This window comes from Jaculus jaculus, chromosome X (assembly GCF_020740685.1).
Source record: "Jaculus jaculus isolate mJacJac1 chromosome X, mJacJac1.mat.Y.cur, whole genome shotgun sequence".
NCBI lineage: Eukaryota > Metazoa > Chordata > Mammalia > Rodentia > Dipodidae > Jaculus > Jaculus jaculus.
In genome coordinates, this window is record NC_059125.1 from 71,840,540 (window position 1) to 71,854,471 (window position 13,932).

A 13,932-nucleotide genomic window follows, 5' to 3' on the forward strand; every position below is an offset into this window, starting at 1 on the left:
GGTACATGAGTTAAGGCATAAAGCAGCAAGAGTGCAACTGATTCCAAACAACTTGGAATTTTATTGTAAACATCCCATAGAGAATGGCAACAAATTAGTCCAGTTTTTTGTCTTTGAAGGTAATTGCTTATAATTACTGACAACTACCAAACAAAACATCTTTTATAAACCAAGCCAGGTTAGTTTACCTTTTTTTCACTGAATTTTCATTTAAGGGATATTATGCCCATATACAACATCACATCAACTATTAATTGAATGTTTTCCATCTTAAAATTTATGGACACTAAGAACAAACATAAGGTACAGTTTTGTTAATACTGTGTAAGGAATTACAAAAGACAAGGAAGATAAGTTACAGAACAAAGAAATAAATTACTGATTGCCATCACCACAGTATTGTTTAAGGATTAACATTTGTTATACTGTCTAATGTGTATCTGGTGACATATGTATAAACACATTTCCCAACTGGGCTTCTAGATGTTTCTGTTTGGGATTTTAAAAGATAGTTACCAATGGTGATTTCACTATGTATCAATAGTTTCATTTTTTTAAGAAAATATTCATCATGCCTTTATATGTTTAAAGTCTCATTCTAGAATTAAGATAAGTATAATAATAACAATGGGCTTACATATAAATAAACAAACAAACACACCTTAACTCTAAACTGCAGGGCCTTTCTACTGTACTTCTCTCATCAATGAATCAGAAATTTCCAGCTTGTTGAAGTGCGCTAAATTACGTGCAGTCTTCATTGCAGAAAGAGAAGTGAGGATAAAAGCAAGCAGGAGAGGAAAGATGGAAAAAAGAAATAATCAAGGATTATAAGAGTATATAAGAAATAAATATCAAGAAACCTGAGTGCTATCCATGTTCCACAAAATACAGAACCATGAAAAAAAAAAAATTTCTATTGGATTGTAACCCAAACTTTGTAAATTTGGTAACAAAAACCTGGTGAAGAATCTTTGCTAAGAGATGAAAATGGCATGAACATATTTTGCCACTAATTTTCTAAACAAGACTTAAAAGTGATCTCAGATAATTTTACTTTCAAGAAAATTCATAAAGCCTTGTATACCACAAAAATGCTGAGGTCAGCATTTAAAACATGGACTTTAAATGTCACAAGTTGTGTCCTTTCACCCAAAACTATTCATTTCAGAATTGAAAATGTTATTATAATCATTTAAAAGGCTGGACATCAAAGTATAGTGAAAATCACGTTTTCAGTCTCTTTTTACGGATATGAAAATTCCATCTTTAAAGATAAGAACCAGTTGGCAAATGTACATAAAATGATTCTCAAGATATATAATAAGGTTTGCATCATTACCACAAACATACAAATTTTGAAAAATGCTCAAAAAGTTTTATCAAAAAGTTAGAAGCAATATTCACATATTTCTCTTTTTAATCACTGTTATTGTCTGATGACAATCTACATGATTAAAACAAAAACAAAAGGTAAGTCACTCAACGTTACTTCAAAGTACTGGAAAGCTAATTTAGATATATGAGCACAAAACTGTACAGACTGAAACTTATAATTCTTGTTTAGTTTCTTTGCCTCTGTAGGCAACAAAGTACTATTATAAGGAAGAATCTTAGAATTATGTTTGATCTCTGTGGAAGGAAAGATAAAAACAAAAGAGCAAATTAAATTAAAAGAATAATTGGGTTGTTATATGACAAAACCAGGATTAGTCATCTGAAAGGCATAATGAAATGGATGATCAAGCATTAACAAATGCACAGGCTAAGAGCTGTACAGAGGCAAATAATTGGTAGACAGTATCCTCCATATAAAATATTCTCTTTTTTAATGTCTGAGACAAGGCATGTCAAATTGGGTGGGGGGGGGAGCTACTTACATACAAATGCACACACATATACAAAAACAAATTTAGTCATTAGGCTAGATGATTAGTGAACATTTTGGAGAGCATCCAATTGCTAAATAAGATACATACAATAATTCAGAGAAAAAAAAACACATGATTCAGTTTTATAAATACATACACATGCTGAGATCTTAAAGCTGGGAATTTAAACATTAGCTCACATTTGTGAAAAATATTACAAGTTACTGACTATTCATATATAGCATAGGATTAGACTTACACATGTGTATGCTCTCATGGGCCTAATATAACAGTGGTTTTCATTAGTAGAATTCTTAGCTCATTTCCTATTTTCTTTGCTACGGCTGAACCCAGATCTTATTTCAGTTTAAAGGGCTTCTAGAAAATTGAAATGATAAACTAGTCAATGTGATACAAATGATGACAAGTTTCTAGGAGGTGGTGTTACAAAAAAGCAAAGTATAAATTGAGGGCAAAGGTCTAGATAAAAAAGTAAAAATATTATTTCTCAGACTTTTATTTTCACACTTATCAAAATAATTTGCATGCAAACAGAAAATCATCTGTTTGTTTTATAGTAAATGATTACTATGCTCCTCTAACATACCCTGGTGACTAGCTTTTTAAATTCTAATAACTGAAATCAACATTACAGCAAAATGCTGTTCACTAGTATTTTCACAGTATTTTACTACATATAAAATATGCTTAAAAATGTCTTCAGCCTTATAATTCTAATTAGGCAAGCCTAGAAAATCTTGACATTTGGGGAATAAATGTGGCATTTTTCAAAATAAATTATAAATAAAGCTCCAGATAGCTAACATCACACAAATAGCCAATTCTTCTATAGTTCGAGGTCAGCTCTTAATAGAAGAATGTCAACAAAAATTTTCACACTAAAATGGTACACGTGACACACATTTAGGTATATCCAGGAATTTAAGCAATGATGTTACTTTGATTAGTGTAGGGTTATTGATTTCAGGAAAACACAGGCACAATTTAGTCTAAATGCCCAAGAAGTAAAATAACTGAAGTAGTATAATTTACCAAAAATCAAGGGTAGAATTTCAAATAGGAACACTTTTAATGTATACTCTGGTTAAAATGGCAGCTGAGTTATAACCAGAAATAGTTTTGGTTTGGAGAATAAAAAAAAAAAAAAATGTCAGCTTGGTCTACTTTCTTATAACAGAAGCTAGTGCCATTAACAAGTCCTTATACTTTCTTAAAGCCTGAACATCATTTCTACTGCAAGTGAAAATTGCTTAAGGATATTAGGCCAAGAATAAACCCCAACGCTACCAAAAAGCAAAGTTATGTGTGTACTCCTTTCTCTGCACTTAAAGGTATTCAGATGCATGAAATGAGAGAAAGCATGAGACAAACACATTAAGAAATTTCCTGGGATAACCAGGTATACATTAAGAATTTTGTCTTATCACACAAATCTGATCTAAGTGCAACAAATTAGCTGTTACAAAAGCAAAGATCAATATTATCCCTCTCCCTTCAAAAATTTAAGTATCTAACAAATTAGCAAATCTACAATCTCAAATTTGAGGAGTAAAATTGATCTTGGAATTCAAGCTCACTTATGGAACCATGTGCACTCTACTGCTGTAAACAAGACCATAAGGGTTTTAAAGATATTTTTCCATCTATAAAATAAAGATTCAAAATGTTTGCAGTGCAACAAGGCTCTTTTCTGAAAGTCTAGAACATTAAAAAAAAAAAAAAAACCTTTGGAATGATAAGAACAGAACCTACTAAAGTGAACTCAAAATTCACTAACCAAAACATTCTAACTCAAATCCGGTTTTCTGTGACCTTTTAGGATTAAAATGAAAAGCAGTAACTCACAGCTGTTAAATAGTAAGTGGTAGCAGAGATATATAAGCAGTAGAGCAAGTCTACTTACACATGTATGTTCTAGAGTCTAAAATAGATCATATGATACTTAGGAAATTTTGTTAATTATAACTATTAATTTGACAGCCAATGACTATTGACAATCCTCAGCTTATACCTTGAGTCCTCACTCCTACCATGCTTGTTCTATTTCTCTTTAGCAACAAGTAACAGCATCTATTTTCCTTAACATTTCCAGTAGTTGTCGTTAATAGAGGTAGCTGAGCTACTGTTCAAAGAAGTTATTCTTTGTGGATGAGGATTTTTCAAATGTTTAAGTTATTTTTAAGCTACACAAGTTCTATTAATGCAATAAAATATAACAGGAAAAGAAAATGGATGCAAGAAACTTTTGCATTTGGCACCTTGTCTAGATTGATACCTCAAGTATTCTCTTTTAATAAAGTTAATGCACACATCAGGACACATCACAAAGATTTGCTACATATTTACAAGGCACCAACCCTTTCTCACCTTAGACGTGAATTAAGCAAATCAATGAAAAGCATATCAAGGTTCCCCCACCCCCCAAAAAAACTGCAGTATAAATATATACTTCAGTTCAGTACAGTTCATGAAAGTTTGGCCTGGGAAGAGTAAAATAATCCAGATCGTTCTTACAATATAGAAACTGTAAACATTTAATAGCTGCCTTTAGGATTGGTGTATTGTGCAAAAGTTATTATTACTGGGTATAGGAATCAAAATGGCAAAAACAAACTATATAAAACTCTGTAAGAAGGTGCTATACTTCTGTGATATAAAAGCAAAAGAGGGATAATCTATTGAGATAAAAATGTCATGCTACTCTTAAGAAGCAGAATGCTCCTCAGTGTAGTAAATCTGTAGTGTGTCTGTGGTGTGTGTGTATGTGTGCATGCATGCACCTGAGTGCATGCACGTGTGTGTGTGTGTGTGTGTGTGTGTGTGTGCGTGTGCGCACACGCGCTCGTGTATGTGTGGGCAGAATTTGTCTTAATTTAAGGCCTAATGAATAAGGCTTATTTGAACAAATGAAGTGTGGAGATCAAAAGTCTTGAAACAAATGTATACTGGCATAATGGATAAGCACCAATGTGAAAGGAAGCAGTAAGTCCCCACACAACTTGCTTTGTAGATTTCCTGGTAAATTCCCTGCAGTAGAAGGCCATTGAATTTTTAAAATTACTCTAAGTTTATTAACTGTTAATAATTCCATCCCATAAGATGGCTAACCCTGGCTTTTTCTGTCATTTTACGTACTCTGCCTGATCTGGATGTACCAAGATTCAGAGGATCCTCAGTGGACACAAAATTGTCATTATCAGAATCATCATTATACAAAACAGTCCTCCTGCCTTGGTTTCTTGTTTTAATTCGAGGAAGTCTACTGAAACGTCCTGAAAACATGGTATCAAATTCATCATCTGCAATACGTGCTCGTTTGGCTCTGGTTGCTCCTCTAGAGGCACCTCTTCCTCCTCTGCCTCTCCCTCTCCCCCTAGCACCACCTCCACCTCTTCCTCGACCCCCTCGTCCTCGACCCCCTCGTCCTCTGCCTCCTCTACTCCATCTACCCCATCTTCCCCATCTGCCTCTTCCTCCTGTGCCTCTCATCTTCCAGTTTCTTTTTCCATTGGCATGTTGTTTTCTGAGTTTTCTTTTAGGTCTGGTTTGTATGAATTTGCTATAGTCATGGTCTCCATCTACATAATCCTGGTCTGTTCTGGATGTTGATTCAGAGTCAGAGTCAGAACCACAGGTACTTTCTGAACTTAAACTGGAGCCTAATTCTCCTCCACTCTCTGAGGAGGATAGATGTGCTTTTTCTTTTGTTTCTTTCATCTCTTTCTCTTCTCCGCCCATGATTTCATCTTCTTCTGATGCACTAACTAGTTTTCTCTTGACTCCTGTCCGGGACTCTCTGCCATCACCATTTGTGAGAGGTCCATCAAGGGAGTGATCTAAACCAAAATAAATGATTTTTTTTTAAAGTTAAATCTTATTAGATTCAAGAGGAAAATAAAATAGTCTATTAAAATAGTTAGTGCCTAAAGATAAAGTCAGGCAGAATCAAGGAAGATATTGGAATAAAAAAATTGTTTGAAATGGAAGACATTAAAGTTTTTATTTTTGGTCTCACAGCATCTTTTAGGGAAGAGGGCTAGAAATATGGAGGTGCACTGAAATGTGGTGAGGTTCTTTGAGCAGAAGTTCTCAACTTTAGGAATAATTATGAGGGAAAATAAATTAGAATAATTTTATTCATTTACTCCACAAATATATTCCAATTACCTGGTTTGGGTCAGGCATTGCTAGAAGCCTAACAGACACAAAGTCCTTGCTGTTACAATCTATATTTTAGGGGGCACAGTTTGCTTGATAACAAAGTGTGTTTGATGGATGTGGTGATCCTCTTATAATCCCACTGGTTGGGAAGAGGAGACAGAAGGACTAGCTAGACTAGCTGGATTGGCTAGCCCTAGGTTAAAGTGAGAGACTGTCACAATATATAAAGTGGAAAGGAACTGAGAAAGATACCAAACATTGTCTTTTGCCTGCACACATGTACATGCATACCATCACACAAATCTACTCCTAAACATGCACATACAAAAACATTTTTAAGATATTTTATTTATTTGCAAGGACAGGAGAGAATGGGCATGCCAGGGCCTTTAGCCACTGCAAATGAACTCCAGACGCATGCACTGGTTCGTGCATCTGGCTTACGTGGGTCCTGGGGAACTGAACCTGGGTCCTTAGGCTTTGCAGGAAGTGCCGTGAGTGCTGAGCCATCTCTCCAGCCCCAAAAACATTTTTTTAAATTTATTAAAAATAAGGTGGAGGGCAATTGAGGAGGACAACCAACATTAATCTCTGGCCTATACACACATGTACACACACAGTGCCTGAATGTAATCAGACATGCATACAAACACACACTCATACCACACACATACACATATGAGGAAGGGACAAAGAGAGGGGGAAGGGAGAAGGGAAGAGAGAGAGAAACACAAAGAATAAATGACCCTCTCCCATGTACATTTCCTACCTTGTTTATCTGGTAAAACTCTATTCCGAAATGATTTGGCTTTCCCTGGGTCATGGCTATTTCCACTTCGGCTATATCCACCAAAACTTGATGAAGAAAATGGCCCATCAACTTCATCATCCATAAGAAATAATGAAGCTCCTTCAGCAGCATCTGAAACTTGCATTTGAAAAGATTATAACATTAATAATTTCATTTTTTCAGAAAGTTAAACAGGCTGATTTTAAAATTCCAAATCTACTATTTTTCTTTAAAATAAAAATTACAAATTGCTTTTAGCAAAAAGGTATTAGTTAACCATGGTGGCATACACCTATAATCCCAGCAATTGGGAGGCTGAGGCAGGAAGATAGTAAGCTCAAAGTATGCAAGAGCTACACAAAACCCTACATAAAACAAGGAAACAAACAAAAAAAACAATTTGAGAACCAAATAACAAATATATGGTTTATCATTGCTAAAATTTCAAGCAAACCTGTCAAGAAAAATTTGTACAAGGAATGACTGCCATCATGTATTTAATCTTAAAGTTTTAGGTTTATAAATTATTATATGAAGCCGGGCGTGGTGTCACACTCCTTTAATCCCAGCACTCGGGAGGCAGAGGTAGGAGGATTACCTTGAGTTCAAGGCCACCCTGAGAATACAGAGTAAATTCTAGGTCAGCCTGGGCTAGAGTAATACCCTACCTCAAAAAACCAAATAACAACAATAATAAATTATATAAGTTCCCTGAAATATTAAAGATATTAATCTGTATGTATTGTGGTCTTTTCTTCTCACTCTGCATTACTAACATATTCAGACACTAAAAATAATACAGTCACAAAGTTAAGAGTTATTTATAGGGATTAGGAGATGGATCAGTGGTTAAGGTACCTGCCTGTGAAAAGCCTAAGGTCACATGTTTGATTCCCCAGTACCCATGTAAGCCAGATACACAAGGCGGTGCATGTATCTGGAGTTTGTTTGCAGTGGATAGAGGGCCTGGCATGCCCACTCTCTGTCTCTTCCTCTCTCCTTCCAATAAATAAATAAAATATATTTACATTGACCTAGTCAGAGAAAACAAATTACTTGACCTCATGTCTTCCCGTGGGCTATATTTTTCTAAATCTAAATCTGTTGCTCTTTACCCTATAAACCATAGTACCACTTCCATACCTTTAATATTAACATTAAACTGAGGTACAAAACACAAAAAGAGGACATATTTACCAGGAGATGAGAAAGGAGAACTTGTTCTGGCATAAGACACTGAGGTATTCTGTTCATTTTTAGGCTGTAACTTCATTTGTTTCTGTTTCCCTTTAGGACTGTAAGTAAAAGGAGAACAATGAATATTTTTTTTCTGTTAGTAAATTATGAGAGACAATATGATACAAAATGCTTATAATGATCAAAAATGAAATGCTCTAAAATTCAAGTGAAATGCATGAAGTAATTTGATAAAGTTAAACTACAATCACTAAAATTTAACAAAAAAATGGCATGTAAATCCACATAAATAATTCAGGTTACAACTTCATCCTTACACAGGGACAAGAGTTCTTAATCTCTTGGAATTTTTCTCAACCTATTCATAAGCTTTGAAAAATGAGACAATGCATACATAAAGCCTTAAAAACATAAATGGTGCATCAATCTAATATACCTAGGAGCTCTGCTACTAGATAATGAACTGCTGCTGCTTCTCAGCCGCTTTCTGTACCGTGGCCTTCTCCTCTTCTGACTCTGCATTGCTGACTTATATTCAGAGATGATATTTTTTATATGATTTTCAAACAAAGCAGACAATCGCAGTGTCATACTATAGATCTGAAAAGGTGGAAATTATGGGACTTGTTATATCAACTAATTTAATTATATATACAAAATAAGTACAAATATATCTGGATAAATGTGACTATAGGTAGCCTAGACAAAAACTGCACACCTACTTATCTACTTGAAAAAAAATCATGAAATCAAGATATTTTCACTAAAATTAATAAATATTTTCAATAAGATATTTCATGGGATGAAGGATAGGAAAAAAGATCCTCACATATTATAAGAGGGAATTATAACTGTAATAAATTTTTATAAGACAAGTTAGTTACAATATATAATTAAAAACCGTTAAAGAGGGCTGGAAAAATGGTTTAGTGGTTAAGGTGCTTGCCTGCAAAGCCAAAGGACCTAGATTCAATTCCTCAGTTCCCACATATGCCAGATGCACAAGGTGGCACATGGATCTGGAGTTTGTTTGCAGTGGCTAGAGACCCTGACGTGCCCATTCTTCTCCCCCTCCCCCCTATTTCCCTGAAATAAATAAAAATAAAATTAAAAAAAAACTTTAAAGATATGTCTATTATTTTGCTAAGGATTTTAACTTTGGGAATTTGTTCTAAGGACACATCACAGGATATACATACATGAACATAATATTCAATGATAACAAAAACTAATTCTCTAGCAATAGTAAGCTAATTTAAAAGCATAAAATAAGCAGACAATATAATAACATCAAAAATCTTGTTTTTAGAGCAGGGCATGGCAACACACGCCTTTAATCCCAGTACTTGGGAGGCAGAGGTAGGAGAATTGCTGTGAATTCAAAGCCACCCTGAGACTACATAGTGAAGTCCAGATCAGCCTGAGCTAGAGTGAGACCCTACCTCAAAAAAAAAAATCTTGTTTTACAAAGGTGATGATATCTGGGTAAGTCCAAAAATATGAAATGTGTTTTAAAGATTATATAAACACATTATACATGTGTGTGCATATATATGTATACTTACATATATGTGTGTGTGTATGTGTATATATACATATATGAAATCCTAGAAATGTGCATATTAAATACAAGGTGTAAATAAAACAGTGATGAAATTACAGGCTATTTGGTTTTCTTCTTTATTCTTCTGTGTATTCCTAAAATTTCCTATAGTGATTACATCATTCTGACAATTATAAAATATCTACAGAAATTAGTGAAAATTTATTGTATATGCAGTATAAGTAGGTACACAAATATCTACCATGTAATTGATTTAAAACACTGTCAACTTGAAAAGATAAAACTTACTGTTATTACTACTTGTTTTTGAAGTATTTATTTATTTTTGTTTGAGGTAGGGTTTCAATCTAGCCCAAGTTGACCTGGAATTTACAAGTAATCCTCCTACCTCTGCCTCCCAAGTGCTGGGATTAAAGGCATGTGCAACCATGTCTGCTTGAGATATTTTAGGTTACGTTAAAAAAATGGACCAGGTATCGTGGTGCATGTCTTTAATCCTAGTACTAGGCAGGTAGAGGTAGAAAGATCACTGTGAGTTCAAGAGCAGCCTGAGACTATATATAAAATACTAGAAAATATTTTATATGAGTATTAATATACAATCATAACTTCACAATATGGTTAATATGTTTCACTGTTATATTAAAAGTTATATACACATATGTGTATATATATGTGTGTGTGTATATATATATATTTATTTAGAGCAGATATTTCATATAAATTAATGCTGTCAACTATCTTCATGTTTATTGAAGCATTTGTTTGGCTCTTAAGAATAGATACATAGATTTTTTTTTCTTGTTTTTTGATTTTCAAGGTTTCACTGTAGTACAGGTTGACCTGGAATTCACTATGTAGTCTCAGGCTGGTCTTGAACTCACTGCAATCCTCCTACCTTTGCCTCCCAAGTGCTGGGATTAAAGGCAAGTGCCACCATGCCCAGCTGGCTTTTCAATATTTAAATTACAAACTTTACTTTGTTTGCCTTTTCTACTGCAGATATAAATATCTTTAAAGAGTAAAGAGGTAAATGACAAAAATGGTGCTTAGTTTCAGGATCATTATACTAAATATATATATTTTTGCATGCTTTATAAACAAAAAAAATATATTATCAATCTAATTTAGGATATACTTGTTTAGCACTTTCAGAACTGCTGGATGAAAAGTACCAGATTATACACACACACACACACACACACACACACACACACACACACACACACAGGCATCCAATAGACAGTTAAATGCTATTCAATTAGCCCATGTAATATTATTTTCATACCCTTGACTTTTTATTAGATGTATATGCTTTGGAATTGCTGAATATTTGGCGAACATCTTTATAAAATTCCAGAGGACTACCATAGTTTCCTGTTTCCAAAGTTTCTTTCACAGTGCTGAAGTCCATAGGTGTGTCTATAACATCTTGAAAATCCTATTAGGAATAACATGCTTTATTTAAATACCCAGACAACAAAACAATACTAAACAATACAATGGAACTGAGAACTACATTACCTACTGATGCAATCTATCTAAAAACAAAAACAATGCTTTTTAGTCTGCCAACTACCCATTTCCAACCCCAAACACATTCCTTTGGTAGTTCTTAAAATAATATGGGTCTGTTGAAGGACCCAATAAATTCTTACACTATAGTGTATAAACATACATAACTCTTAAAGGTTAGAACAGGAAGTTCATAGTTACTGGCTTTATCTCTATAGGGACCACAGTACAGAATCTTATCTATTACTTATAGGCTGACACAAATTCTAACAACTTAAATTGCAACTTCTTGGCAAGCTGTTTAATGACAAGATGAAGACTTCTTTGCAAAAATAACTCCACAAATTAGCTACATATTTCCAAGATTACCAGCGACAAGTACAGCACACTGCAAATGTCATTAGCTAAAGTTAACGTTAAATTGGTCCCCTCTGCCCCTTGAGGCTGGCCTTCAACTCATAATTCTCCTGTCTCAGCCTCCCAAATGCTGAAATTATAGGTATGTAACACTCAGCTTCTTTCAGATATTTTAGCACTTAATACTTCTGATTTCATCAAAGGTCTTCAGTCTCACAGATTCAGAATGTAAGCTTGGCCTTTATTGGAACAGAGAAAATATTCCATTATAACTTAATTTTTTCAAGTCCAGTTAAGATTTTCCTATGGCTACCCTATGGAATAATATCTGAAAACTATATATGCTATAACCCTCAATATGGAAGTTTTAGAGTAAATTCAATAGTATTAGATCACTGATCCTACTTAGTCATTGAGCAGTAAAATCTCCACACTTTTGTCTATGGAGAAGGTCAAGGAGACAACAACAACAAAAAGCTGAGCTGGAAGTGGTGGTGCACGCCTTTAATCCCAGCAGTCAGGAGGCAGAGGTAGGAAGAAATGCTGTGAGTTCGAGCCCACCCTGAGAGTCTATAATGGATTCCAGGACATCCTGGGCTATAGCGAAACTCTACCTTGAAAAAACAACAACAACAACAAATAATAATGATAATAATGATAATGATAATAATAAATTTTAAAAAAATAAGAAAAGAAAGTCAAGGCAACAGAAGAGGCAGAAGAAAGGTAAAATTAAAAGAAAAAAAATGGGGCTGGAGAGATTGTCCAGTGGTTAAGGCACTTGCTGGCAAAGCCTAAGTACCCAGTTTCAAGTCCTCGGTACCCAAGTAAAGCCAGATGCACAAAGTGGTACAGGCATCTGGAGTTCATTTGCAGTTCGTAGGGACCCTGGTGCATCCATTCTCTCTCTCTCTCATCTCTCTCTGCCTTTTTTCCCTCTCTCTCAAATAAATAAATAAAAATAATTCAGAAAATATGTTTTCTACAGTATTGCATCTACAATTTCTGTAAATATATTTATTTTCTTAGAGCAGGAGAGACAGCTAAGTGATAAAGGTTAAAAGCACTTTCTTGCAAAAAGCATTCCAGCTGGGGTTCAATTCCTCAGTACCCACATAAAGTCAGATACACAAAGTGACAGTGCATCACAAAAGCAGGCGGCCATGGTGCACCCATACTCTCTCACATTCTACCCCCATCTCTCTCTCAAATAAATAAACATTTTTAATAAGAAGAAAAAAACATAAACCCAAAAATATACAGCAACACAGTATGACTTATGCAACAATAATTTTCACAGAGAAAAACTGTTGGGACTTGTGTAATATGACCAGACTCAAAAGGCTCCACTTGTCTGTAGAATGAAATCTCAGTGGGAATAATCATAGATAATACATAAATAATATGCTTTTTATGTTTTTTTTTTGTCTGATACACTATCACTCTGTCTCTAATTATACACACACACATACACACACACAATATATATACACACACATACATACATATATTAGATTATGTGCGCGCACGCGCACGCGCACACACACACACACACACACACACACACACACACACACACACACAGAGCCTGACAGCCATGTTCAATTCCCCAGTACCCACATAAAGCCAGATGCAAAATATCTGTGTCTAGAGTCCATATGCAGTGGCAGGATTCCCTGACATGGCTATTCTCATTCTCCTTCTCAAATAGTAAATGACAGATAGATAAGATGAATGATAAATATTTTTTTTAAAAATAGCAAAAAAGCAAGCTGAATTAAAAGGTAGGTTTAGCAAACTGCAAAAGAGGTGTGGACATTATGGAGATTTAAAAAAGTAAAATCATGAACTGGAGAGATGGCTTAGCAGTTAAGGCACTTGTCTTCAAAACCAAAGGACCCAGGTTGGATTCCCTAGGACCCATGTAAGCCTCTGGTGTTCGTTTGCAGCAGCTACAGTCCATGATGCACCCATTGTCTTTCTCTCCCTTTCTCTCTCTACCATGTTCACTCTCTGGCTCTCTCAAAGACATAAATAAAAATAAGACAAAAATGTAAAATCATAAAACCACCAGAATATATTTTTATGAGATTCTTAGGCATACCTCTGAAAGAGATGGATCTTGTCTTTCTGTAACAATTGATTCTGAGGATTCTCCTTCTTGTTCTTGATGGCCCTATTAAGGTAAAGAGCATTTATATTTCTAGATCCCCACTATAAACTATCAAAACTTGCAAAGAAAATATGATTTAAGGCCCAAAGACCCAAAATACCAATTATATTTTAGTTGAAGGAATTCTGCATTAACCATTCTCTGCTATGAAAAGTACAGGGTTAGCCGGGTGTGGTGGTACACACCTTTAATCCCAGCATTTGGGAGGCAGAGGTAGGAGGATCATTGTGAGTTTGTGGCTACCCTGAGACTACATAGTGAATTCCAGGTCAGCCTGAGCTAC

At 34.8% G+C, this 13,932-nt stretch overlaps 1 protein-coding gene across 1 annotated transcript in view; it reads right to left on the minus strand.

Annotated features, from left to right (window-relative positions):
- Window positions 1–41: 41 nt before the first annotated feature.
- Window positions 42–13,932, minus strand: part of Brwd3 (bromodomain and WD repeat domain containing 3) — a 162,077-nt gene continuing 148,186 nt past the window's right edge. The window contains exons 36-41 of the mRNA XM_004669595.3: window positions 13,581–13,652; window positions 10,893–11,045; window positions 8,477–8,640; window positions 8,041–8,138; window positions 6,823–6,981; window positions 42–5,728 (exon numbers count right to left, since the gene is read on the minus strand). Coding sequence (XP_004669652.1) covers window positions 4,971–5,728; window positions 6,823–6,981; window positions 8,041–8,138; window positions 8,477–8,640; window positions 10,893–11,045; window positions 13,581–13,652 — 1,404 coding nt within the window. The 3' untranslated portion in view covers window positions 42–4,970. The remainder of the gene's footprint in view (window positions 5,729–6,822; window positions 6,982–8,040; window positions 8,139–8,476; window positions 8,641–10,892; window positions 11,046–13,580; window positions 13,653–13,932) is intronic.